Here is a 24,769-nt window from a genome sequence, read left to right on the forward strand (position 1 = left end):
ATATTCTCGCAAATTAAGGATACAGTAAAAGAGCAGCGAGCGTCTTGTCATGATGGTTATTAAAAAACATTTTTCATTAAAAAAACTATCACGATGCTATTTAAGTTAGTGAAAATACTTATCCACTTATATATACATATATATGTCCCTGCAGTTTTATATATTTTCACTACAACCTTACCAATTTTTTGGATACAGCATTTTTGTTTATCAACACAGTGCCATGTCAGAGTTTCATATTTATCATATTAGTTCATATAATAAACTAGTACACTTATTTTAAGGAACCAAAAACCAAACGTTTTAAACTAATTAAAAAACACAAAGGAAATTTATAATTTACCTTCTGGTGATTGAAATTGACAAATGATAAAAATAAAATCACCAAAACCTCTGATCTCTTTGAGTAATTAAAAAAAAAATCTGTTGCTAACAAAAAATGGAACGGCGCATTTGTGCCGTCGGAATAGGGGAGATTTGAAAAAAAAGAGCAAAAATAAATGATAAAAGCGAATAAAAAGGGGACTTGTGTCTGAATACTTTCATGCTAACGTTATGTATCATTTAATTTTACCAATAAAAGTAAGTATAAGCCAAATTGGTTTCATTTTGTAACTTCCTACTCTGGACTTCTAGAACAAAAAATTAAATTGACGGTTACATAAAAAATGGTCGCTTTTAGCTCTCATATACTCTTATATTTAGTATTACAATGGACAGATTCCGTGGAATTAAATGAGTGAATATTATCTAGTGATTAATATGAAGACAAAAAGCATTTTACAGGAGTTTAGACAAAACATACAAATCCCTCATAATCGTAGGAGGATACCTCATTACGGAGATTTGGATCATAGAACAGATTTAAATAAATAATAAATATAATGATTTTAAGGCAGAATTTTATTTAAGTATAATTAAGACGAAAAATAAGTAACATTTTATTAGACAAAAATAATACAAAACAATACAAAATCGAAGTTAGAAAAAGAATTAGTATCTATAACAACAAAGAATTAGTATTTTCAACACGTGAGGAAACCTTTTGACTGCTAATAATTTTATTATATTATTATTTAAATGACAGTGTCATTTCTCACTTACCGTCAAGTCTAGGATCGCTTTGCCAGTCCTCTTCTGAAACAAATAAATGTATTAAGACTTACGTCAATAAGAAGGTATATTTTGGACTAATTATAGCCAATCACTAACAAAACAACATCAGCAATTCAATGAATTGTGTATAAAATTTCCATTCACATAACCAACTATTCTATTTTATATAATGCATGTCATAAAAAATAATCTACAAAGAGAGATAAATAAAACATGGACATTTATATGAGACATATGATGTTATAATTTAAACAACATAAAAGGCATTGCAAAATGATTTATGCGGTAATAATATGATAATCTCATCAAAACCTACCCCTTAGTCAAACATTCTTAAACAATAATATCCCATACGCAGTCATGTCAAGTATTTACTGGTTTAAATCAATTTACTTTAATATAATTAACCTATATGATATGCTTGAATGCAATAATAGAATTTTCAATAATTTGATTAATCAAACATGAAGGATTCCGTGAGGAAAGCATAAAACGCTACGTGGAAAATTATCTACGTATTATTTTAATTGCACATTCTCCTCATAATCCGCAATTATTTACGAGATAATATTAAGAAGCAGAAATTACTTGTATTTTGCTAGATTATAAATGGCAGAGATATTAATTGTACGGAGTTAATAAACTGAAATGCTCTTCACCTTTTAATTGATATATAATATAAATGTTTTGTTATTAGAATGAGCGGTGCGGTCGGTATTTTACTTATAAATCGAAGAGAATGCGTCAAACTTATATTACTTGATCAAATCTGCTGTAAAGAAATACTTTAAGCCAAAGTTAAGACTAAGTTAAGACTAACCTATGGCTATAGAAACAGTTATAAGGGATTATGTTGTGAATACTGTAACAGTAAGTGCGTCAACTACCATTGAATATGCCTACACTACTAATTACACTAAAATTGTAAATTTTAAATGAAACTAAGTTTTTAGAATACTAAGCGTCTTTTATTATATGACGTTTCGGTTCCTTTACAACAACCGTGGTCAAGAGCAGACCAAATGAAATTCACTTTCAAAATACGCGTAGCATCCGAAAAACCTAGTTAAATATCATTAATGTATATTTTTACTTACACCTACTACACGATTATTATATAAAATCGGTCTATATAAGAAAAGTTATTTTGGATTCATTAGAACAACAGCATTATAGACGATAAAAATAGTCACAGCATGCATTTTTAATAAATACAAAATTTTCCACTATTAGAAATATTGCAATATTCATAGTAAAGATAAAATTACTGCTTTCAAAGGTCTCGTGAATAGGAAATAGAACTGTGCTATTATATATGAACAAAGCTGGACTCTAGTATAGAATTTACATGTATTGTGCGCATTGGGAGAATATCTTTTGAAGATTACCCGCAGTATAGAGAAAACATTTTGCAACAATACTATTTGTTAGCCATCCATTCGGTACACTTACCATTGTCGCGACCTTTTCTTTTCTTCTTGCTACTCGAACCTGAAGACTTGCCAGATTTCTCTGACTTGTCTTTACTTTTCCACCTACTTAACATTTTGTTATAGTCATTTTCAGTAACATATTAAGCACATTTTTAAAAACATTGTCCTATCCGTTATTAAATTCACTCCACATTTTCGTTGCACAAACCACTTTCTCATGTATAATATATCATTTTGCACTGTATTATTTTAAAATCCATTTTTGAAATGTGAAATATGTTGTTTACATAAAAATATTTTATCTATAGCACTGGTTCTTGAAGATATGTACGAATCCATTTTCCGCTTGGTACTGGAGCTTAAATTAACTGCCAACAACAAAGCATTGATTTCTGTAGACCACTTGTATTATAGTAATTTAGAGACAAAACATCTAATTTGTATTGTTATATTCCCTTTGATAAGTTTTATCTTCTCTTTACGGGCGTTGCAATTATATATGGCTTCATCACGAACTGTATTCTTTAAATTTAACAATGTCATCGGCTATGTTCCGTGATACGTACTTTAAAAATAGAAATTTACTATGAATTTATTATAACTATGGTGAAGGAGTATAATTTAATTTTTATAACAAAGAAAATATATAATTTGAATGTTTTCTAATAACAGAAATCGCAACTCTCTGTATGGCGGGCTCTACCAGAGCAATACTTGGAATATCGACATTTTTCAGCATTATGTTTCCTTTATTCTCAGTTATGAAGAACGACCGAAAAGAATCCTATTGAAAAGGTTCTGTCTGGCAACCGATCGACCAAATTTAATTAGGAGTATCCTACAAAGGCCACTTTGTTATATTAAAAATGCTTTTAACGTAGACTGTTTCGAGTAATATTGTACATGAGTTGCTCTCATAAAAGAGAAAACTCTTCCCGTATAAAAACTCTACAGTATTTCAATATTGCTTATACATACAGGACAAACATCGTGAAATTATTTAATTTGTCTGCATGTATTATGTTCTGCAGAAATGTCTATCCATTGAATACTTTATTTTTGGGTTAATAAGAAAACGCGATCCTATGCGTGTTATAATTTTAAGGGACAACGTTACATTTAAACACAAAAAGGCATTTTTATTGACTGTTAGTTAACAGGTTGGGCACACTTATTGTATGCCCTATATCATAGCTTGATGTACTAATTAGAATGGATACCTACTAGAATGTCTATTTAATTTTGAATGTAATATATCTATTATGATATAATTTTATCCAAAGTTTTATGGTTTTGTTCCAAAATTTACGGAACATTTAAATTCCTAATTGGATTTTTTGTTAATACACTATGGCTTGCATGATTGAATTAAAAATTTCGGTATTGAAATAAATTTTACCAACCAGCCTTGAACCTTCGAATTACATTTATTTTTTATAAAAGCAATGTCAGTGAGTTAGGTACATAAAGATAGTTCTGAAATGCTGTCCTATAAGCAAGCGGCGACAAGAAAATCAATTATTGGAAATTCAGATATATACCCATGTATATTTATGTCAGTGGTCTCAGCATTATCATTGTCCAAGTGTTTACTATCTAATTTCACTTTAGAATCGTTTTCACTTTAGGCATAGTGCTGATATCTAGTTTCCAAACGCTGTCTTTAAGATAACGTTCATTCTAAAATATACACTAGCGCCACTGCTTCGCTCCACTTGGTGGCGTATTTTAACACTTGTATACTGCATTAATTTAAGGCAACACTAGACAGATGGTGCTGGGAGTAGATTGGATGGAGTTTATTTAAAATATTATTCTATAGATGGCGCTATTTCAAGGAGAAACTTAAAGCGAGCCATTCAGCCACCAACCCCGCGATAGATGGCGACCATTTTAACAAGAAGAAAAAAAAATTAGTGCACTTGCGCCAATCAATACTGTGCATTTCGAAGGGAAAGCATAGTAAGAGCTCCCAAAAGAGATTAAGTGTTTAGAGGATTTTATTGCGGAAATACGGATTCTGTGGCGAAGAGATGATCCCCTAATGAGTTTGCCTTCGCCTGTGTTATAAATTGTAAGTATTTTACGCTGCAATGTGTTTTTGTCGTTTTCTAAAATGCGATGCGGAACCGTATATGACTAGTACAATGATATTAGCTATATATTTATGTTTTAATATTTCTAGGGGCTTATAAAAATGTTGATGATATAAATACTTATGATGATCATACCAAATTTGTAATTAACAGGCAACAAGCGAATTTTTTCACGCATTCTTTGTGTCAGTGACCCACAACAGATTAATTACTATTGGATATTAAAAATCCAATTCCTTTTTTATATTTACTAAAACGCCTTTTAATTTAAATAAAAATTAATACATCATTTCGTTTAACAATAACTTTTTTGACACTTAATTATTTATAGCTTTTCTAGGTAAAAAAATATTATAAAATCTATGAAATCTAAACTTTATGACGATATTTCTTGGATTAACGGAAAAATTTAGATGTTTGAATGAAATTTGTGATGTATTGTAAATTATCACAAATTTTTTAGAACCGAAACAAATGACATCAAAAGATTTTCAGCTCACAATTATTAGAAATCGGGGTATGAGCCACCCGGAAAACAGAGCAGAGATTTTTGTTTGCGCGAGCTTAATTAAATATTTATACATTTTTAACGGCCAGTTTCTTTTGTATACTTTCTGGTATTGTTTGATCATGTCTCTATTATTAAAATGAACCCCAAATACATGAGAACACATGTATCGGGTAAAGGAAAACAAAAGCCAGGACAACAGTGGAAATTTGACGATAAGAATATATAAAACCCGCTGTTAGAAGTTAAATTTTTCGCCTCATTGTGATCATCAATTGTATATCGAACGTGCAACAAGTTTAAAGATTTAATACTAATTTAAAATTAAATGCAAATAACACATGAAAAATTTGGTATTCATCAAGAATGTCATTTAGAATCGGTAGTTTTTAATGCTTTCATATAATAATTTGCTATTTCAAAACGGCAAATGAAATGCATCGTTTAGGTAAAATAATCTGTGTCACGCGATTGGACCTACTGCGCATAAATTGCGCACTGTATTGCCCAATACTAGTCATAATATCGATCAATGTCCATTGCCCCAGCTCGTAATATCTCTAATGATTCGAACTGGAAAAAAGAGATGTTACTTTTGGAAAAAAATACTTTTATAAGTGGATGTGATTATGTTTTAAAAAATTATGTATTCTATATCAAAATAACATTTGTAAGATAAAAAAATTCTGATTGCTGGGTTTTACGTAATATGAGTTCTTTGATTTTTCAGATAAAAACTTAAGGAACGTCGACCAGTTCGTGTCAATAAGGTAATACGGATTTAAGTACCACAAGTAGTTTAGTTTAGTTTAGTACAGTTTGGAAGCTGTTAATAAAATTTGATAAAATGTAAACTTCAAGTGTAATGAAGATGTGGGTCTATTAAACAGTGTAACTCAAAAACTACAGCTCTGATTTACGTCATGTTTACTCTGAAATAATGCAGAACAAAAATGTTCCGTTCCAAAAAATATGTTCCTTTTGTATATATTTTTCTTTATATTTACATAATTCTGCCTGTTAAGGTGAACTTTTAATTCAATAATATTTATTTTATTTTTATTTATCTACTGGTGATTGGAGATAAAGGTTCGAGAGGCTATAATTATTTTTTGTAATAAATTCCAGGTGAGGATTAAGTCTGCTCATTGCCAGCCTGCACAATAACGCCAATTGGGAATGGAATGCTTCCTTCGTCCACTTGTAAGAAAAATTCAAAAGAAATAAAAAGATAAACTTAATATGAATACATACTTAAGTAGCCAATTGGTATAACGTGGATACGCCTGCATATGCAAACATTAACTACATGCATAGTCCAAGTTTGCATCGCACAGTACATAAGAAATTTATCTACCTACCTACCTATCTAGCCACCTAAACCTATGTAAATACTATATTAATTGTAGCTTTGTAATAAAAAAACGAGAGACGATTCGTATGAGTGACAATGCAAACTTGTACTAAGCATACGCCTTTTTGGTGGTGTAATATAAGTTCTTATACTTCTTATGCAAAATTTTTGATAACAACTAACGAAATTGTGGATTTAAAAATACTGAGTTGAATCTATAAAAGCGGAAGGTAGAATACGTTCTGCTATTCGAATTATTCGAAAAGAGCAACTACCGAAAAACTTAGATATCATTGAAGGCTATTTCTTTAAACTGTTAATTAGTGTAAATAATCTCGTCACGGAACTTCTTTGATTAAATATTATGCATTAATTCAATCCGAAAATTTATACATATATATAAATACAATAAAATTTCTGAGAGAAATCTTGGTAAAAGCGTCACTCAATGTCAAAATTAAGGTCAGTGTAATAATTTTATGAGGTTATTGGTTAAACATTAAAGAAGCCTTCGCTAAAATGACATTGAATGACATTACGAGATTTTAATTTCCATGCTGTATATGTATATCTAATAAATGTTAAATGTACGTAGTTAGTAAGGAATGTTTGTTGTCGAATGAATTCACCGTTTTCTTTACAAATTACGCTTGATTTTGATGTCCCGCAATGTTTTTTTTTTTCCTATAAAATATAAGCAACGTTTTGACAAACAAATTTTGTTTGTTGTGTTTATATCTTTGTATTAAACATTTATTTAAGTCGTTTTATTGTATTTTAATATGTTTTATGAAATTATATAGTGACGCCAATGATTGTGATATTCTAAGAATTTTTGTTTTTTTCTGTCGCCTCCTCTTCCTCTGTCTAACTATCTATTAAAACCTTCCCACGACATATGACATAGAATTTAAATTAATTAATTATTTTAATTTTAAATTTATTAATTAATTCTGGTAACAAATTAAAAATATGGTTGATATTAAAATGGACTATAACAATGTCATCGGTTACAATAGAACGTGTCACCAAGAGAATAACTATTAAAAATTCTATATCATATTTGTATTACTTGTTAGGACTGTGGTTTATAATTAATTTTTCCAAAAAATTTAAATTTAAATTTTTAATGATAATTTTTAAATTTAAATTTAAATTCCTAAAGCATGAAAAATCACACTTGATGAAGCTTCGGTGTAATAAAACGTATTATTTCTTAGGAGCATGTTATTGTTTATTTTTTTGTTATAGATAATTATTGTGTTGAAATAATTACACTGAACTGTATCAGTTTAGTGTCAATAGCTAAGATCTCTATATAAATATATATATATAATTTTGTTGATAGCAAAAAAGGGATCATGAGCTCTAGTCCTTTAAATATAAAGATAAATAAGAGTATCGGACTGATAGGTATTACTTACTCCTAGGTATTATTATTACTTAATCCTTGTTGAGAGACATCATTTGGCAATATTTTATTATGACTGTTATACTAAACATTTAAAAGCTTTATCTCCTGTCAGTTTCGGTAGAGGTTGTGAGTTACAAAATCCTTTTTTTTGGAATCTATTTGTAGACATAAATTTATTTATGTGAAAATCTAATAGTTATGTGTTGTGACGTTGATTTAAACACGTTCGATCGCCATTACGTTTTCGGAAACGCGTTATAGTATTTGGATAATTCTTACATACATTTGTATGTTAGCTTGAAGTCAACGATGAAAAATAACTCTCTTATAAATAAATACCCAAATTTTTATAAGTGACAGGCGCTTCACAAAATAAAATACAACGGTGTTACACTTTATAAACGAAAAGAGAATTTATTATATAGATGAAAACAGAAGTATTGGCGATTAAAGTTTAATATGGAATTTTAAATTATTTTTTTTATATTTTAGAAATGCTGAAATAACATTTAATAATAATCCTTACGTTTCATTCAATAAAAAGATACAGAATATTATTTATATCAAATAACGTTTCGTTTTTATAGGAATAGACGATTTAATTGATAAAAAATTATATTAGAAAATAATTAAGTAAATTATTTATTATACATTGAATCGAATAAGATTCTTGTTTATTATTATTGAACTACGCTAGTTATGTTGAGGTTATTGCGGTCAGGTTTTTATTACGGGTAGCAAGATGTCTGTTTATATTCAGACGAATGTTTTAATTAACAATTAATCCAATTTTAACGCGGCGAAAGACGAGGAATAGTTTTTGTACATTTAATATAGTAAATTATTTGGACCTTGTGTTAAGTAAATTCGTTAAAAAACGTCTAAAATTAATTTGGATTCGATTAAAAATATATATTTCGTTTATTTATTTAAAAAAAAATATATAAATCTATCGTGTTAATAATGCATTCGTTTATAAAAACCAATGTTCAACTTGTAGCCTAATAATTCTATAAATGAAATTTAACATACCTTTTTAAAAATCACTAGGTGATTACCGTTGCTTACACACAACCACAAGATATATTCAAAACTCAATAACTGAAAGGAGATCCTACATAAAGTGAGCACATAAGCATATCTGATGTCAAATGTTCTGTCAGCAATATTCACGGGTGATTTTCTTATAGTATTATCATGAGAGGCACATTGAAGTAAAAACTGCTAGATTTCGGAAATGTACCTGATTCTGCATCTATTTATATAGATGATCGAGTCAGGAAAGTGAGGGATCAAGATGAACTACGACCTCTTCGAGTGTCTATGAACTTCCAAGAAGCTCCGCGAGGTGGCGTTGATCTTACTAAGCGGCGCTGCGAACCGAGGTGGCGCCAGTAGTTACACATGCAGGTGAGCCGTATAAAAGTATTATATTTTTCTCATTTTCTATTAACGTTACTCATATTTACATTCATCTGTTTCGTAAATTTATTAACATAAAAGTTTTCATTTAGCTACTTTTAATTACATTTATTTTAAAACATTGCCTAAATGGATTGTTTAATTCGGCCGTCGCAGCTACTATTTAAAGGCTCTGTGAAGGGTATAGGCTTAATAGCTTTTCAGTACTAGCATTTTAAAGCAAACGGCGGTCGATAGCTTGTTAAGGGTTTTATGTGAAATTTTATTATCTAAGATGACTTAAATAATAAATAAAATAATAATATTGTTGTTGCTAGTGAGTAAATAATCTTATAATTTGTTGTTATTAGTTATTGTTATTCTAAAATTAATTAGCAGATTAGAAATTCCCTAGTAGGAGTAGTAGCAGAATATAATTACATGCATGAATGGTCGACATAATGGCAACAGAATACAGAATAGCAGACGTAGCGTGCGATTCATATCCGAGTTTAGAACTTCAGTATGGATATTTATTTATGTCACAATAATTAAACATAATACGCTTATATTTAAATAGAAACTTGCAAAGAAAATCTGTATTTTTCCTATAATCTTTGGTAACTCAGACATGTAGAAAGAGGGAGCGTTTCATTGCTACTTCGTTGGTTGCATATGAAAAAACTAAATAGAACAGACTGCAAGGCGTTTCTATTCATTAGAAATATTTTTTTCTAGGTAATGAGAAAAACTTTTTCTTTAATAAATAAACTTATGGGCCCATTTAAAAGCCGTAATTAGGTGCGTTGTATTTTAATCTATACTTTTTATGTAATGTTATTTTTAAATAATAAAATAAATAATAATATAATATTAAATCCATTTGTTTGAAGTATCCATGATACGGCGGTATCAACTGTTCTATTAAGTTGGAAACTTGAATGAGTTTACATTTCAACATCGAGGTTATTGAATCATTCAGATTCAATTATAATGCTTAAGTGCGGACTCAATTGAATTATATTAAAAAAAAATAACAGACAGAGATCGTGCAAGCCAATTGATTGTTAATAAGAATCTAACGGTTTACTGTTAAGTCTTAGCTGAGACGAAGGTGTTTTTTTTTAAATAAGAACTTAATTAACTCTTTGAAATAAATTAATCAATGCTTTTAACGCTCGTGATAAATTAATATTATATATGATGTGGCTTATTTCAACCAAGACAAAGAAGATGCTTGTTTTGAAGATGTACATAGAGTTAACACTTTCGATTGTTCTTGCTATGACATTTGACAACAAGTATACAACAAAATCGTATTGTAGGTTTTTTACAAGAGGAACACGAGATTGAGCTAAGATCAACAAAGAAATGTTATATTTAAAAGACACAACTTATTTGACATACAGTAAATTATTAGTGTACAGCCTTAAAATATCTTTTACATACTTTTGCACCTAGAGCCTTTGAAAGCGAATAACTCACTAAGTAAAATTCTAAATTAAATGAAGTCCCACACTCTACACTCAAAGGTCAAAGTGCATAACAAATTGAATAAATAATTCTATCAAGAATTCTTTTTATAAGCCCTACATTGACAAGCCTTAGATGAGATTGAAGTTTATTAAAAATACTTTAAAAGATTTGTATTTAAAGTAATTGTTCTAAATATAACCCACTTGTAACGTACACATTACCATTTATAATATGTAAAACTGGGTCGCATACTCAATGACTTCAATCCATCGTAATCTAGCTCAACAGAAAATTTCCGACAATGAAATACGTCATCTCAATTATAAAAAAGTTATATTATTAACATAATTTTTATGAAACCAGGCCAAATTATTAATCTTTAATTGTTAGTTAAAGTGTTTTTAAAACCAATATTATTTTTATGTGTCATCAAATAATGTTACCAAATTTAAATATTGCTTTTTCGCTTTTTTTTTCCTTTTTAGTTAACCTTACTCTCCTTTGACTGGATTTATAACAGTTTTTTCTAGAAATTTAGAAATTTAGAACTTGTGTATTCGAGAGTTTAAATTAAACAGTGAGAATCTCAAAATTAAACCCTTCAACTTTTGCCTTAAGAGATGCCCAAATAGAATCCAATGGTTTTGATTGGAAACGTCTAGCTGGTATGTGGGAGGACAAGTTAGTACGAGGGCTTACGGAACGAGCGCAATACGTCAACAAAGACTATCATACAAATAAAGTAAAGTAAGTAAATAAAATTGCAGTGCAATAGTAGGAATGATATTGATCCGACGGAATTTTTAAAGTTAAAGAGGATAAAACAATACGTAGCGCACTTTGTGTGAAGGGAACTTCGTATATTTACACTACGGAATACGAGGCATTTCTCCCTTCGTTAAAAGTGTACTTCAATTAAAAATAACATAACAGAAGTTTGCGTTTATCTTCTAGTATTCCTATAGCAAAAGGAGAAATGTATTATTAAGAGAGTTCAATAGAACTTTTCTAAAATTCTAGGTACTTGTTCTTTGTTTATTTCGACAATCGCTCTGCAGAATCTATGAGCAATATTAGAAAGATTTTTAAATTATTATGTCTGAATCGCACATAAATACCATTGCAAATCTTAGAAGTTTTAATTGCTTAATAAAGCAAGGTAAAAACAGAGGTATGGAAAAAAGTTTATGTTAGAATATTACTGCAGAATGCTATTAGCAATTTCTTTACTGACCAAAGAATTAAAAAAATAAAACCGTAATTTTTTTTTTGTAACTACGAAAATCTCAGAGTTTACGATGATCCAAGTCCAATAAAAAAGGAAACGGGAAAATTAAACAACAATCCAAAGAAATAATATGTGCGGCTTTTTCGCATAAATAACTTTCTGATATCGAAATCTTTTCTAAGATGATACGTTGAACTCGCAAAAGATCACTTCCTCCCTGTTGGAAGACTAATAAAAAAGACCGTTATATCCGAAAGTATCAAGAAAAAATACTTCAGTATTACCATTAAGTATAGATACAAGATAATCTATCTAAAGAAAACTTCAAGACCCGACAGCATTGAAACATTGTAAAAATATTTCGAAGCCATAATATTTGAAACGAAATATTAATAAATTGCTTGATAAATTCTATCCGTAATTTTGAAAATGCATCAAGGTACTAAATAATCTAAAGAACAAATAAAAAAGAGAAGCTATTGAAATTTTTTTTTATTGCTTAGTTATTACTTTTTTTGACATCAAATAAGAGTATCTCATATCTTTATTACCTATCCGTAAATTTGTTTAGAGCCATTAACACCAAAATATGTCGTATAGCAAAGTGTAAGAGTAAATTAAAATAGAATAATTGTATATTTCTCATAATTATGGAAAAGAAAAATAAATTAAGGTGTTATCAATTTGCGGGACTTTAAAAGTTAATTTAATATCAAAATTTTCTATCGCAGTATTCAGCGTAATTCTGAATTTAATTATTCCGATAGAAAATATTTTTTATATTATTAATCAAAATATTTTTTTATTATTTTATTTATTTATATATACACAACTTATAAGACAATTTATACTGCCGTAAACATATAACATTTCGCCAATGAGTGAGCCACCTAGAAATACCTTACGTAATACATACAATAGGATTATTACATCGCAATTTAAATTAAAATAAATTTAAATATGATACCTTTTTAAAAAAAATGTTTAGTTCTAAAGAATACATCGATATTATACTGTTTTAGAAGAAATAATCGAATAGAAATGTTAAAAATTAGACGTGATTTGTTTTGATATCTGAATCTCCTAAAATAATTTTATCTGAACGGCCAAAAAATAAACAATGTTAAGATAAAGACACTTAAATTCTCTGTCAGTAAGCTTCTTCCTAATAAATCGTGAGAACCTAATAAAAATAGAAACCACCAAAAATTTATAGACTTTAAACAGAATGAAGGAAGCCATTTATTATATAATAAATATAAAAATAACAATGATATTAAACAATTTCGCGAGTATGCATTTGAAAAAAAATATTTTTTTCTGCTGTACTACGGGTTTTAATTTATTTTAAACAACATAGTCATTTTCGTCTCGTCCGCCCGTGATCATGGTTGTCGCAAAGTAGCCGGCCGAAACCTTAGTAGTATGTAGTTTATAATAATAAAAACGTGTAGGACATAGGAAAATATTAGTTTTATTTAAATAAAAATGATTATTTAATATTACCTAAGTAGTCCGTATATAGTCTATACTTTATGTTCGTCATACCCGAAGATAGCAATAAAATTCCCCTCGAACAATATATAAAAATATATGTGCTAAAAAAATTTAATATTTTCCCTTTAGATTTAAATATAACAAAACAGTTCAAGGTAAATACCTTGATGCATTGTAATTAATAACCTAATTGCTGACTATGCGAGACGACGTTACTGTCTTAAATACTGTAATAAGTGAACATTTACATTTTCTAAGCATTAAATTTATAAAAACTTTATATAGGTAATGGAAAAATATTAATTGTATAGCAGTCAGATTTATTATTGTATGTATAATTATTTTTTATAAGGAAATTGGGAAAAGTAATCCATAGGGAAATTTTTCGATATAAATAAATCATTAAATGTATTTGTTTTTTTCGTCACTAAAATCAAAATTAAAAATAATACGTAGATATTATGAATAAAATGAGTAATGCTATGGTAAGGATTATGATCATTTAAATGCAAATTATTTTTATTTACCTTATAAAACGTTAAATTTCACTGAGTTCGACAACAAAACTCATGTAAATTTCAGCTGTATACCTTGTATTCAACTACTTACACTTGTCCTGTAATGTATTTTTTTTTTTTTATATAAAAAAAAAATATTCGGTACAGTTCAAAATAGGGAATTTATACACTGATAGCTAAATGAGCGTTATTTAAATTAAAATAAGGCATCAGATGCACAACCACTCGCGGTATACGCATTGCGACGTCCACGAATACGCCGGTTGCTCGGGATACTGAAGAGTTTTGCCTCTTCGTGGGGCGCTTTAGCGTCGACATCTGACCGCGCAGCTGGCTATGTGACTACAACGACATACGAACAACCCCCAAGATTTGCTTCGTCAGCAAGGTTTCTTATAGAAACCGATTGTTGTAAAGAAGGTTCATCTAAGTTCTAAATCACAACAAATTTCCTCAGACATATATATCAGCTTGCCAAATAATTAACGTCTACATAATTAGTTTTCCAACAATTCAGATAATCATTAAAATTATGTTCGATGCGTCGAAAATTATTTAAAATTTTGTTAAAATTCTGCTTTTAGATAAAAGCGTTATCTTTGTATAGTGGTATCTTGTAAATAGAACCAAAGTCTCTCGTGCTACAGGACCGGTCCGATAAAATAAATTTTTATACAAATTCTCTTAAGTGAACTTAAAATTCATGAAATTTATGTGAAATTTTAACCATCTGGTCCATTAGCTTCATTTTATATAACTTTTCAGAAATGCGCCAAGACTAAAGTGGGTTACAAGAATTACAGCTACCCTTTTAAAAAATAATAATCAGGTTCTTACAGTGTAAACCTAATATAAAGTAAGATAATACGTACGTATATAATGTCTGTACGATTTATAATAAAATAGTAATATATCTTCCAAATCATTTTAATTGACCATTAAAATTTTCTTACCAATATTGTTTGTAACAGCAAGAGTTGCCGTGGTATTTGTTTTGCTAAAATAGGTAAATTTCTAATAAACATCAATCAATAAAACAAATACCATTCAATGGAGCCTACATTGCGGTATTATAGGGAATTAACGAATATTGTAACTTGCGTCAGTGTGATATAAAATACAAAATGGATCAGCAGTCGTCGATTGTCAGACGGTAATGAAAATACAAATAACAATTAAATGGACGCTGAACAATAAACTGGATGAGATAGGACAAAACTACATTTTTTTTTCAATACGTCGTCTCTTCCTGTATATATATAATTCTAGAATTATCTCATAGTACTTAACCTCTTAACCAAATCTTTAATAGAATAGAGTCAAGCAAAACAATATTGATAGAAACGATATTAACGTAACCTTTTTAAACATTACCCCTCACAAAAACTAACATTTTCTAATAATCGCGACCCTGAATATCGGATGTTAATTACAAAATGCATATTCGTTAAAATAAAAATGAATAAAAATGTATTTTTAAATATTAATATTGTGAAGTCGAGTGTTATGGGAACGGAAACAAAATTTATAACTTCAGATACACTACAATCTCTTTATTTCACGACAGTACACCGTATTATGAATGCCTGGTAACAAAAAAGGAACTAATTGTCTTAATGACTCTGTCACGACTAAATAGCACCGAGAATTCTAAGTACGGTAAAGGAAGGAATTTAATTTCTATTAAGAAAACATCACGTTGAGTATTCCTTTTTTTTGTTTGTTTTTATTTCACGATTCTCTTTTTAAAACATTTACCTGGATGAATTGAAATAAATTTTTCCTATTAAAATAATACCGCATCATAGATTTTAAATGTGGCATTATATAAATCTCTCCTTTTATTTCTCAATCTCCTCATCTTACGTTCTGGTATATTTGGAATAAAGCATTTTTACAGATTTAAAGTTGCTCAAGCCACTAGCGGATCAAATGATTTTTTAAAGAAGAAGTTGTTAATATATATATAGGATACATACACATCATTTATTTGATAGCTGACAAGAATATGACTTAACAAAAAGTGTTTTAAAACAAAACTCAACTTAAATAAATCTAAAAAAAAAAACATTAATCTCTAGGGAACCGACCAGTTGTTGGGGGACATTTTACCCATAATATCACACGTATTTATTTGTTTTAAAATTAATAACAATACTATGACATAAACAATAATATACTTATTTGAAATTTTTTTATGGAATTAAATAAGAAATTCTTATTCGAAAGCATTTTAGTTGAAAACGTGTCATCTAGTAATTTTAAATTGCAGAAATATTTACAATTACTTTTTTCCTACATTGTTCCTTGACACATTTGTTTGATTTTAAACAAAAGAAATAAGGCTGAATAGAATTACAGTAAAGTCCTTACCATAGAAATGGGCAGGCACAAAATGATATGAAGTACTTAGTCATGTTTTTTTTGCTATTATAATATTTTTTACGTAAAAAATAAGAATAAATTAAAAAGAACAGTAAATATTTATTGTGAAAATATTTTGAGATAACTTATTTTCAAGAATAATGTGATACATTTTGCATAAAACGTATCTGTCAACCGACAGTTCGTTTTCCAATGAATAAAGTTAGTCGGAGCGTTTTTTTACTTACTTGTTATTGTCAATTACTATAGTTATTATATTAATAGAAAATAAATAAACAAAAAGCTACACTGTTGAAGCTTTTAATATAAATTATAATGTCATTATTCAATTAATTTATACAATTTAACAAGCAAAACATTAATATACATAATACTAGCTTCATGAAGTGAATTTGCTTCAAGTCCTGCGCTTGTATGATATAGTGTATTGTCATAACAAACAGTGTACACTTAAATGTTGACAGTAATTTACTTGATTACATTCACAATATCTTATTTAAATTATTTAAATAATTTTATAACATCACACCACCTTTACAGATTAATAGTTAGCCAGAATATATATGAATTATAATCATTATTACATGGCCATAGTGCAAAAAATGATTGTATTCTGTAACCGTGAGCTAACCACCAAATTCAAACGTTTCTCTTTGTTACCGAGCATACCTCGAACATAATTGTATAGAGAAATACAACATTATCTATTTTAACATAAGTAATACTTATAGATTTTTGTCAATTTATTTAAGAGTGAATTTTTTTTATTTTTTTTGTATAACAGATACAAGATGTATGTCGTATGTCAAATTGCTTGAGCAAGAAGACTTTTCAAATGTCTTTGTTTGACACGAGCCCAATAATACATTGCATCAAAGGAATACTTCTACTACGTTACATAACACCATTCTGTATGCGTATGAGTTTCGAGAATAAAAATAGAATTAATTAAATTTGTTTTAATTATGAAATATAAAAGCAGTGAAGACACGTACTAATTAATAAAAATAGGAAACTAAGTTTGATGGTATATATTTTTTTCTTTAACTTCACTAGTTATCATTGAAGTTTTTCATACATATTTTTGACATAGAAGTAGGACACCTTAAATTCAAATAAGCAAAAGCAACAAAAGGCCGCAGTCGTTTACGGAATCTAATTTGTTTAAATAAGCCAATATGAAATTAAAACTTATGTGTAACTTGCACTTAGTGTACTGTAACGTCCAAGCAAGTTATTAGTTGTACAGTTTTCTCCGTAGTCTGAAGTTATTAAAGCCGGTCTAAACTTATCTGTCTCAAAGTTGCAACAAAGGTCAGTCGAGTGTGACATTGTAGACATCAGTTTATTTAAACATAAACACAATTATTTATGTATAACATATCGTGGAAAGCAGAAAATCCAAATGCATCTTGAAGTGTAATGTTTTAACGCTCTTTTCTTAATGGAATTTTATTTGATAAAAATTTAGTATTAAATGATGAATAAGATTCCCAAAGAATTTACTGTTTTTGTGAAGTGTGGGCACATTCGCAAATAGTACTGTTCGATTATAGTGATGAAAAATATGTATATTGTACTTGTTATGAAATGCTATCACAATACTCACTGACGATTATTTCATACAAAACCAAGCGACAATTCAATCCGTGAACATCCAGAGTAATATCGTTGTCGCCATTGTTCGTTTTTAACTGTATATAAATTTTCAATACCCGTTTTCTGCTTTTTTTATATAAAAACAAACGTTTTTGAATTTTTCCATAATATCAATAATATTATTTACATTATTAATAATGTTTATTGTATTTACAGAGCACAATATACAGATCGCTTTCATACCAGATACAATACATGTTAATCTTTATTTTTGTAGGGCATTTTTATTATTTATATTTTTTCCTTGTTTGTTAAAACAAAGGGTCCACTTAAAAATAGTCATTAAATTTTCAAAGAAATAAAATAGCTAGTATGTCATTATTCGTGGATCGGTTTAATTAAATTATCAATTAGAAACGTGTTGAATTTGTAAAAGAAACCGTAATAGCATTATGAGACACTGAGTGCTTATAGCACTGCTAAATAATACAATATCATTAATTTAAAATAGGAAATTATTCTTTAGAAAATACATTATCACATCTTGGATATTTCTTGGATATTTGTTAACCGTCGAGATAGAACTTAAAAAAATGCCCTTTCTCAGCCACAATACTTTTTGTAGAAAAGTATAGGCGGCAACATATTATCTCGTATGGCTTCAGAAAGCCTAATTATTTACATATTCTTATCATCTTTTCTGTAGTCTTTAAATCGTAATACTTAAGATTGGTTTAAAATAACACAATGAATATATATTTTTTTAACATGTCCATTTTTAAACTAAATATAACGTTTGTTATGTTGAAAACCATGTATTGTTTTAAAATTCTTTTGTCTCAAGAATACTAGTGCTTGCATCTCTGTCACAATATTTAGACGAACAAACAAACACTTAGTCTTGCCTTTAGTACTTTATAATCACAATTTTTTTTTATAAAGTATTTCTGTTTTTAAAATTATGTTTTTTTTGGGATGTTTACGAATTCATAATAAACTAACATTTCAATTCAAACTTCCTGACCTGTGCATTTCAGATTTTAATGTATATATATTAGATAACTGTATTATAAAAAACGTGGCAATAGGCGTTATAAAGTTCGTAAAATGTCACTAGAAAATTTGAATTTAGACAATCACGTTTAAATTACTACAAATTCAAAGTTATTCTAAAAATTTCCGTGAATGTTTCCTAAAACAATTTTACGAACCTCAGGAACATACAAACTATTTCCTCCGTAAATAAACTTTATATTCTCAGACTGTCTTAAAAATTCCAGTGTAGTAAAAGTCGTTGGCAACCTTTTCTTTGGAATCATTAGTACGCACTTCACTCTTTTCTATCTCTAATTGGTTCAGAAATAAGACCATCTCAAAGAACCATTGCCGATTGCAAAGACTTTTTCAAAGATAAGTAGTACCTAGTAGTAAGAAGAAGTATCTTTGATTTTATCAGCACAGAGAAATAATTAAGTAATATTCTTTAAATACCGCACCCACGAAGTTGAAACCATAAAAATAAATTAAGAGTCTTGGGTAGGTTAAAGTCTGTATTCGTAGACTTGGTTAATTTACATAATATTCGCTTCCTTTTATTTCTGATTCTATTTAATGGTGCTATAAATCAGTTACTTCGCATTAATATTCGTCATATTATTTAATAAAATAAAAAAGTATTCAAATATGCCTGGGTCCTGAAATATACGAGTATGACTGACAGTGATCTATCATGCGATGCTCGATATCCGCTAACGAGCTATTCTATATCAAAAATAAACAACGATCAGTCTACCGGTTTTTTCACAGGTATCACACGAGAGCGATTAGTTTTGCACATAACTCCTATAGATATTACATTTCAATAAAACATTTGTCGTTTATAATAACTTGATCAACTCTCGAATCTGAGTCGGAACAGCGAGACACATATTTTTAATCTCTATCAAGTTAAATGTTTTAAAACGGAATTCTTCGTTTTAAATTTTAATTAAATTATTTAAAACGGAATGCTTTTTGCATTTTTTACGTAATTATACAAACGAAGAATCGAGATTATGACAAAATCTTCATCAATCATTTTAATGCCCTTTGTTAAGAAATGTCAACCCTTTACGTAAAACATTTTTTAAACAATCAATATTTCATCAAAAAAGTTTATAGAAACAAAAATATAAAGCTGTTTTGTACTAATTTTTATGTAAACAATGTTTTATTGTTTGTACTTGTTTTGAACTTGGAATCCAGAGAAACGTTAATTATGATTCTTTATCAAATGATATTTTTAATCATAATATAATGAAAATATTATACAAGCATAATCATAGCACACTGAGCCATGTGACTTGTACTTTCTTGGTGGATACTCTTATCTTATTCATCTTAAGTGACACGCTTTGAATCTCAAATTGACGATATGGTAACCCTTAACAATTTTAAATGGTGCGTAAAATAACAGTTTTATCTAAGATAGATAGATTAGCAGCGTGGATTTTTTTTATAATGTACATAACCTAGTTCTAAGCAGACAATGTTTTGCAAAAGTATTATGGTCGAAATGACCTATTTTTCACATTTCTCGGTTGTAATGAAAGATCGCATGACAAATGTACAATTAATTTCCGTTCCCCTGGATCCCTTAGACAGCTATCTTACAACTATATCTGGAAGGATCAATTACTTAAGAGTTGGATTCTCGAGGAATTTAAAATAGAAAAGAAATTTCAAATAATGGTGCTTCAACTAGGAATTTCGCAAGATAAAATAGGTTGGCAAATAGAATTAATTTATTAAATAGTTTTTTTTTTTGTTGAAATTATGAACTAAGGCACGTAATTCTTGGAATATTTTTATTCGTTTTTAATATATCTCTTTATTTTTTTATTTCTTGTAATCGACAACTTCTTTCCCAGTTTTTATTTTATTCTCTGAACCTTTCATGTCATAAAATTTTCTGGGAATTTATTAAGATATTGAAAATCGTAGTACAAAATTTAATGTTATGACAATAAGTCTTTAGAAGGTAGACGACGGATTCTGTGGTATTCAAAGAATTCCTCTAGTATCCAAGGTTGTACGACAGATATGTGCCTATTTCTCAAGGTTAAGAGTGTATATGACGAGTTACATATAATCAAATATTCCTGTCAAGAACTTAGAAGTTTAATTTAAAATAAATTAATGAGCGCCATGTAGCCATTGAATAAGATATTTTTTTATAACCGAATAGAAAACTACGTGAACACAAATTCAAGATTTAGATTCTCGTTAATGAACATGACTACTGACTTATTACTCCTCACTAAATTCTAAATCTTTGAAGCCCCTGAGGCTAAAAAACTGCTGGTGTATTTTGTATTCATTTCTCTATATTGTTTTCATTTCTAGGTTTGTAAGGTTGACTTCATAAAAATGTTATGTTGCTATCACATAAATAAATATTTATATAATCAACTTCATTGATCAAAAAAAAACTTTCTACGTACAAACAACTTTTTATTGATGTAAGGAAAAATATAAAAATACACTTAGATATTTTCAATTACAATTGGTCACAAATTTTGAAATTATCCTATGTTTTCTGTACATTATTTATGTATAAATCTATTTGAAATTCAATTTTATAATTATAATTACCTATTAGGGAACATATGAAATAGGGCAGATTATTAATGAACGTTGGTCAATTGTCGTGGTCAAATGACGATAAACAATTTCCGATTCAATGACCTACATAACATACCTGACTGGTGTGATCACGTCTACATTGTTCATACTGCACTACCCTTAGCTTTAAATAGGCCATCTTTGCATGGGGTGAATATATATATATATCGCCTTAAAAACGGAGTAGACTCCTTTCTTCTTATGAGCAAATCTTTGCATGTTTAAGCTATAAATTTTAATTATAAAATTCGTTCCTCACAACTGTAAGGATCTCCTTTGATTGAATGAATTAAATATTTAACATCCCATCAAGAACAAAGGAGGCGGATTCATATTTTCTACAAAGATCAAACATATTTGTTTTATAAACCTTAACTTTTTCCTATCGCGTTCTGGGAACAAAAACAGTTTTTAAACTTCAACTCCGCTATATATCTTTTTTAAAAAGTTTTTCCCAATTTTCTTACATGTTCGAGTTATCATTTATATATTACACCTTGAAAATTCATGAATGCATAGTATTTATTGTAAATATTTGAATACTGCCTTTTAACCGTTATGATGATTTCAATTAATATAATTAATTTTATGTCTTACTTAAACTTGATCACTAAACATTTCTAAAACTTAATGGCTGTCTTCAAATACTACCTTGAGTTGTTCGATATTTTTATGAGTATTTTCATATAAATACTTATGTTTAATACGTATGTTTAATATATTATACATCCATAATTATCATAAGAAGCTCTTCTTGAACAAAAGCACCCTTTGGAAACTTATAAGAATAAGTTTTTCTCATAAAACCTTACAAAAGCTCTTATCGACTGTCGATACATTTAAATTATTTCAAAGCGTAACATTCAAGAAGGAAAAATAGTTAAACCTATAGGAAATAGCTTATAGAAAATATTAATAAATGCTATTTCGAACGATGATTCTGTCATGTCATGTATAAGTAAATTGTACGATTCTATCGATTTTGTTGTTCACGAATTCTACGCTCAAAGCTGAACAGCTTATCCAAAAGCGATTGCAATATTGCAGTCTGTGAGAGCTTAAACCGCTTTACCGCAATGCGTTCGTGAGACACACATGAAAGCTTGGCAAAACGGATTTGTAACATGAAATAACATGAGAATAAATATATGTTTGGATATATGGTTGTCTAAAAGTTTTCCCTGTGTATCGACATTGAAGAATAATTTATTATGTAGATGTATTCAACTGAAAACATATAGATTAATCAGCTAGCTTGATATTATAACAAATAATAAATATTATAACAAATAGTATTATTATATATAACTTTGTCAATCGTCTTTTTATGTTCATAACATATATAGAAATTGTTACATTTTTATATATATTGCTGTACTGTGACCTGGTAATTAAGGTTTCCCATATAAGGTGAAATCAAATTCTTTTCCTATAATTACTATTTAAACAATTTTTTGTACAATATTTTAAATATTTATTTTTAAAATCTTAATATTTAGGTATAGTCAGCGTAGTTATGAAACGAAGATAACATAGGTTATAGGGTGCTTTACAAATAACTCTTATTTTCTTTTTTAGGGAATTATTAACAAAATAGAGTTCTTTTGTCTCGTTTGAATCTGTCAAACAGTAAACTTTAACGCAACTAAATATATAATAATAATGAATTTAAGACAAAAATTTATATGTTGGTTATTCAAAGAATCTTGCAATTTGTCGTTTCTATGAAATTTTATCAATATAGCACACCAATGTGGTCGAAATCAATTGCAGACCAATTTTACGTATTGAATTTGATCCTACACGTTTTATTTTTAAATCTGTTAACGAAACACCTTTCTTGAACCAATTTAAAAAACATTTGTTTCGTCAGACCTATCGGAAATGTAATTTGTGGCAGTTAAAGCAATTTCTCGGTAATGGGAATTAGGTTAGTTATTTTCGTTAAGAAGAACATTTTTATATGAAACGCTTGCTCGTTGTGAGTAAAATTTAAAGTTTAAATTGCATCATTATTTAAGTGGGCATTTCAATATCCTTAGTCTCCTAGAAGTAAGAGCTAATAGTGGGTTTTTATGACACTGCTCATCAGTTTTTATAAAGTACTTAATAAATATTTTGTTGAAAATATCATAATTATTATTTATATTAAGTAAAAAGCAACAATAATGTGTTTTTAGGGTTTAATAGGGTTAACATGTGTTAACTTTGTTAGTTTGTCCATATAGACAAAGGACAAGTCATAATTAACTTTGTTATTGTGTGTACTAACAAAGTTATTAATGACTTGTGGAACTGTTCCATATTTCCATTACGATTTGATGTTATTAAATAATTATATATTATATAAAGGTTTTGTTATAAATCTAAACGTGGCATGGTTTCTTGCGCTGATCACATTACGGCAAGCTTTTCTGTGGGAGAGATGAAACACAGAAGATCACATTTCACTCACATTAGTTTTTTGAGAATTCCACAGCCGTTTAGATTTCCGACCGCGTTTAGATAAATACCGAGAGCTTTCAAAAGTGACTCGGCTGGTAAAAGGAAAATTGCTTGCAGAATAAAGTCAACAGAGCCTTGGTTAGATGGTCATTTATGTAGGTAATAACAAGACGGTACGAGGTCGGAAGTCTATTAAATTGAATAATCTCCAGTTTCATTTTAAGATAATATTTTGAACGACTTTGATGTAAGAAATAGACGTGATAAAATATCTTTTGTAGAAAAGGTTTGACGAAAGACCTTAAATAGTAGGTAGAACGGGGCTTCTTGAGTCATTAAATCATCGTTATCTAAAATAATTATTATTTTTTACATTATAACCACTACTTCAAAACAGTTATAGGTACATGTGACAATACGTAACTTTAAATATATTTTGCGTTGTACTTTCATACATTTTTAAATTCTAAAGTACGAATTAAGTCATTTTTTTTTTAAATTTAAATATTATTAAATCCTAAGAAGACCACTATGAAAATATGTCTGTAAAAATTTTCAGTGTGATTTGTTGTCTATAAAGAAATTATTAATTCTCTGAATAAAAAAAAATAAAAAGAAATAAAAAAATAAAAAAAA

The 24,769-nt window shown here is 28.5% G+C and overlaps 1 protein-coding gene and 1 long non-coding RNA gene across 22 annotated transcripts in view; one reads left to right on the forward strand and one right to left on the reverse strand.

Moving 5' to 3' along the window:
• Positions 1 to 24,769, reverse strand: part of LOC116777265 (coiled-coil domain-containing protein CG32809) — a 132,353-nt gene that overhangs the window by 66,990 nt on the left and 40,594 nt on the right. For 14 of the 21 annotated variants that reach the window (XR_009753431.1, XM_061526378.1, XM_061526373.1 and 11 more), the window contains exon 3: positions 1,105 to 1,137. Coding sequence is in view for 18 of the 21 variants with exons in the window: in XM_061526378.1 (XP_061382362.1) it covers positions 1,105 to 1,137 (33 nt within the window). In the remaining 3 variants the exon portion in view is untranslated. Of the gene's footprint in view, positions 1 to 1,104; positions 1,138 to 2,568; positions 2,942 to 8,953; positions 9,165 to 24,769 lie in introns of those variants that run through there. The other 7 variants (XM_061526387.1, XM_061526385.1, XM_032670713.2 and 4 more) reach the window with 7 other exon arrangements.
• On the forward strand, positions 4,446 to 7,491 carry LOC133319979 (uncharacterized). Its single transcript, XR_009753461.1, has 3 exons — positions 4,446 to 4,623; positions 5,884 to 5,923; positions 6,282 to 7,491. It is a non-coding gene; the product is annotated as an uncharacterized LOC133319979 (long non-coding RNA).

This window comes from Danaus plexippus, chromosome Z (genome assembly GCF_018135715.1).
Source record: "Danaus plexippus chromosome Z, MEX_DaPlex, whole genome shotgun sequence".
Lineage (NCBI taxonomy): Eukaryota > Metazoa > Arthropoda > Insecta > Lepidoptera > Nymphalidae > Danaus > Danaus plexippus.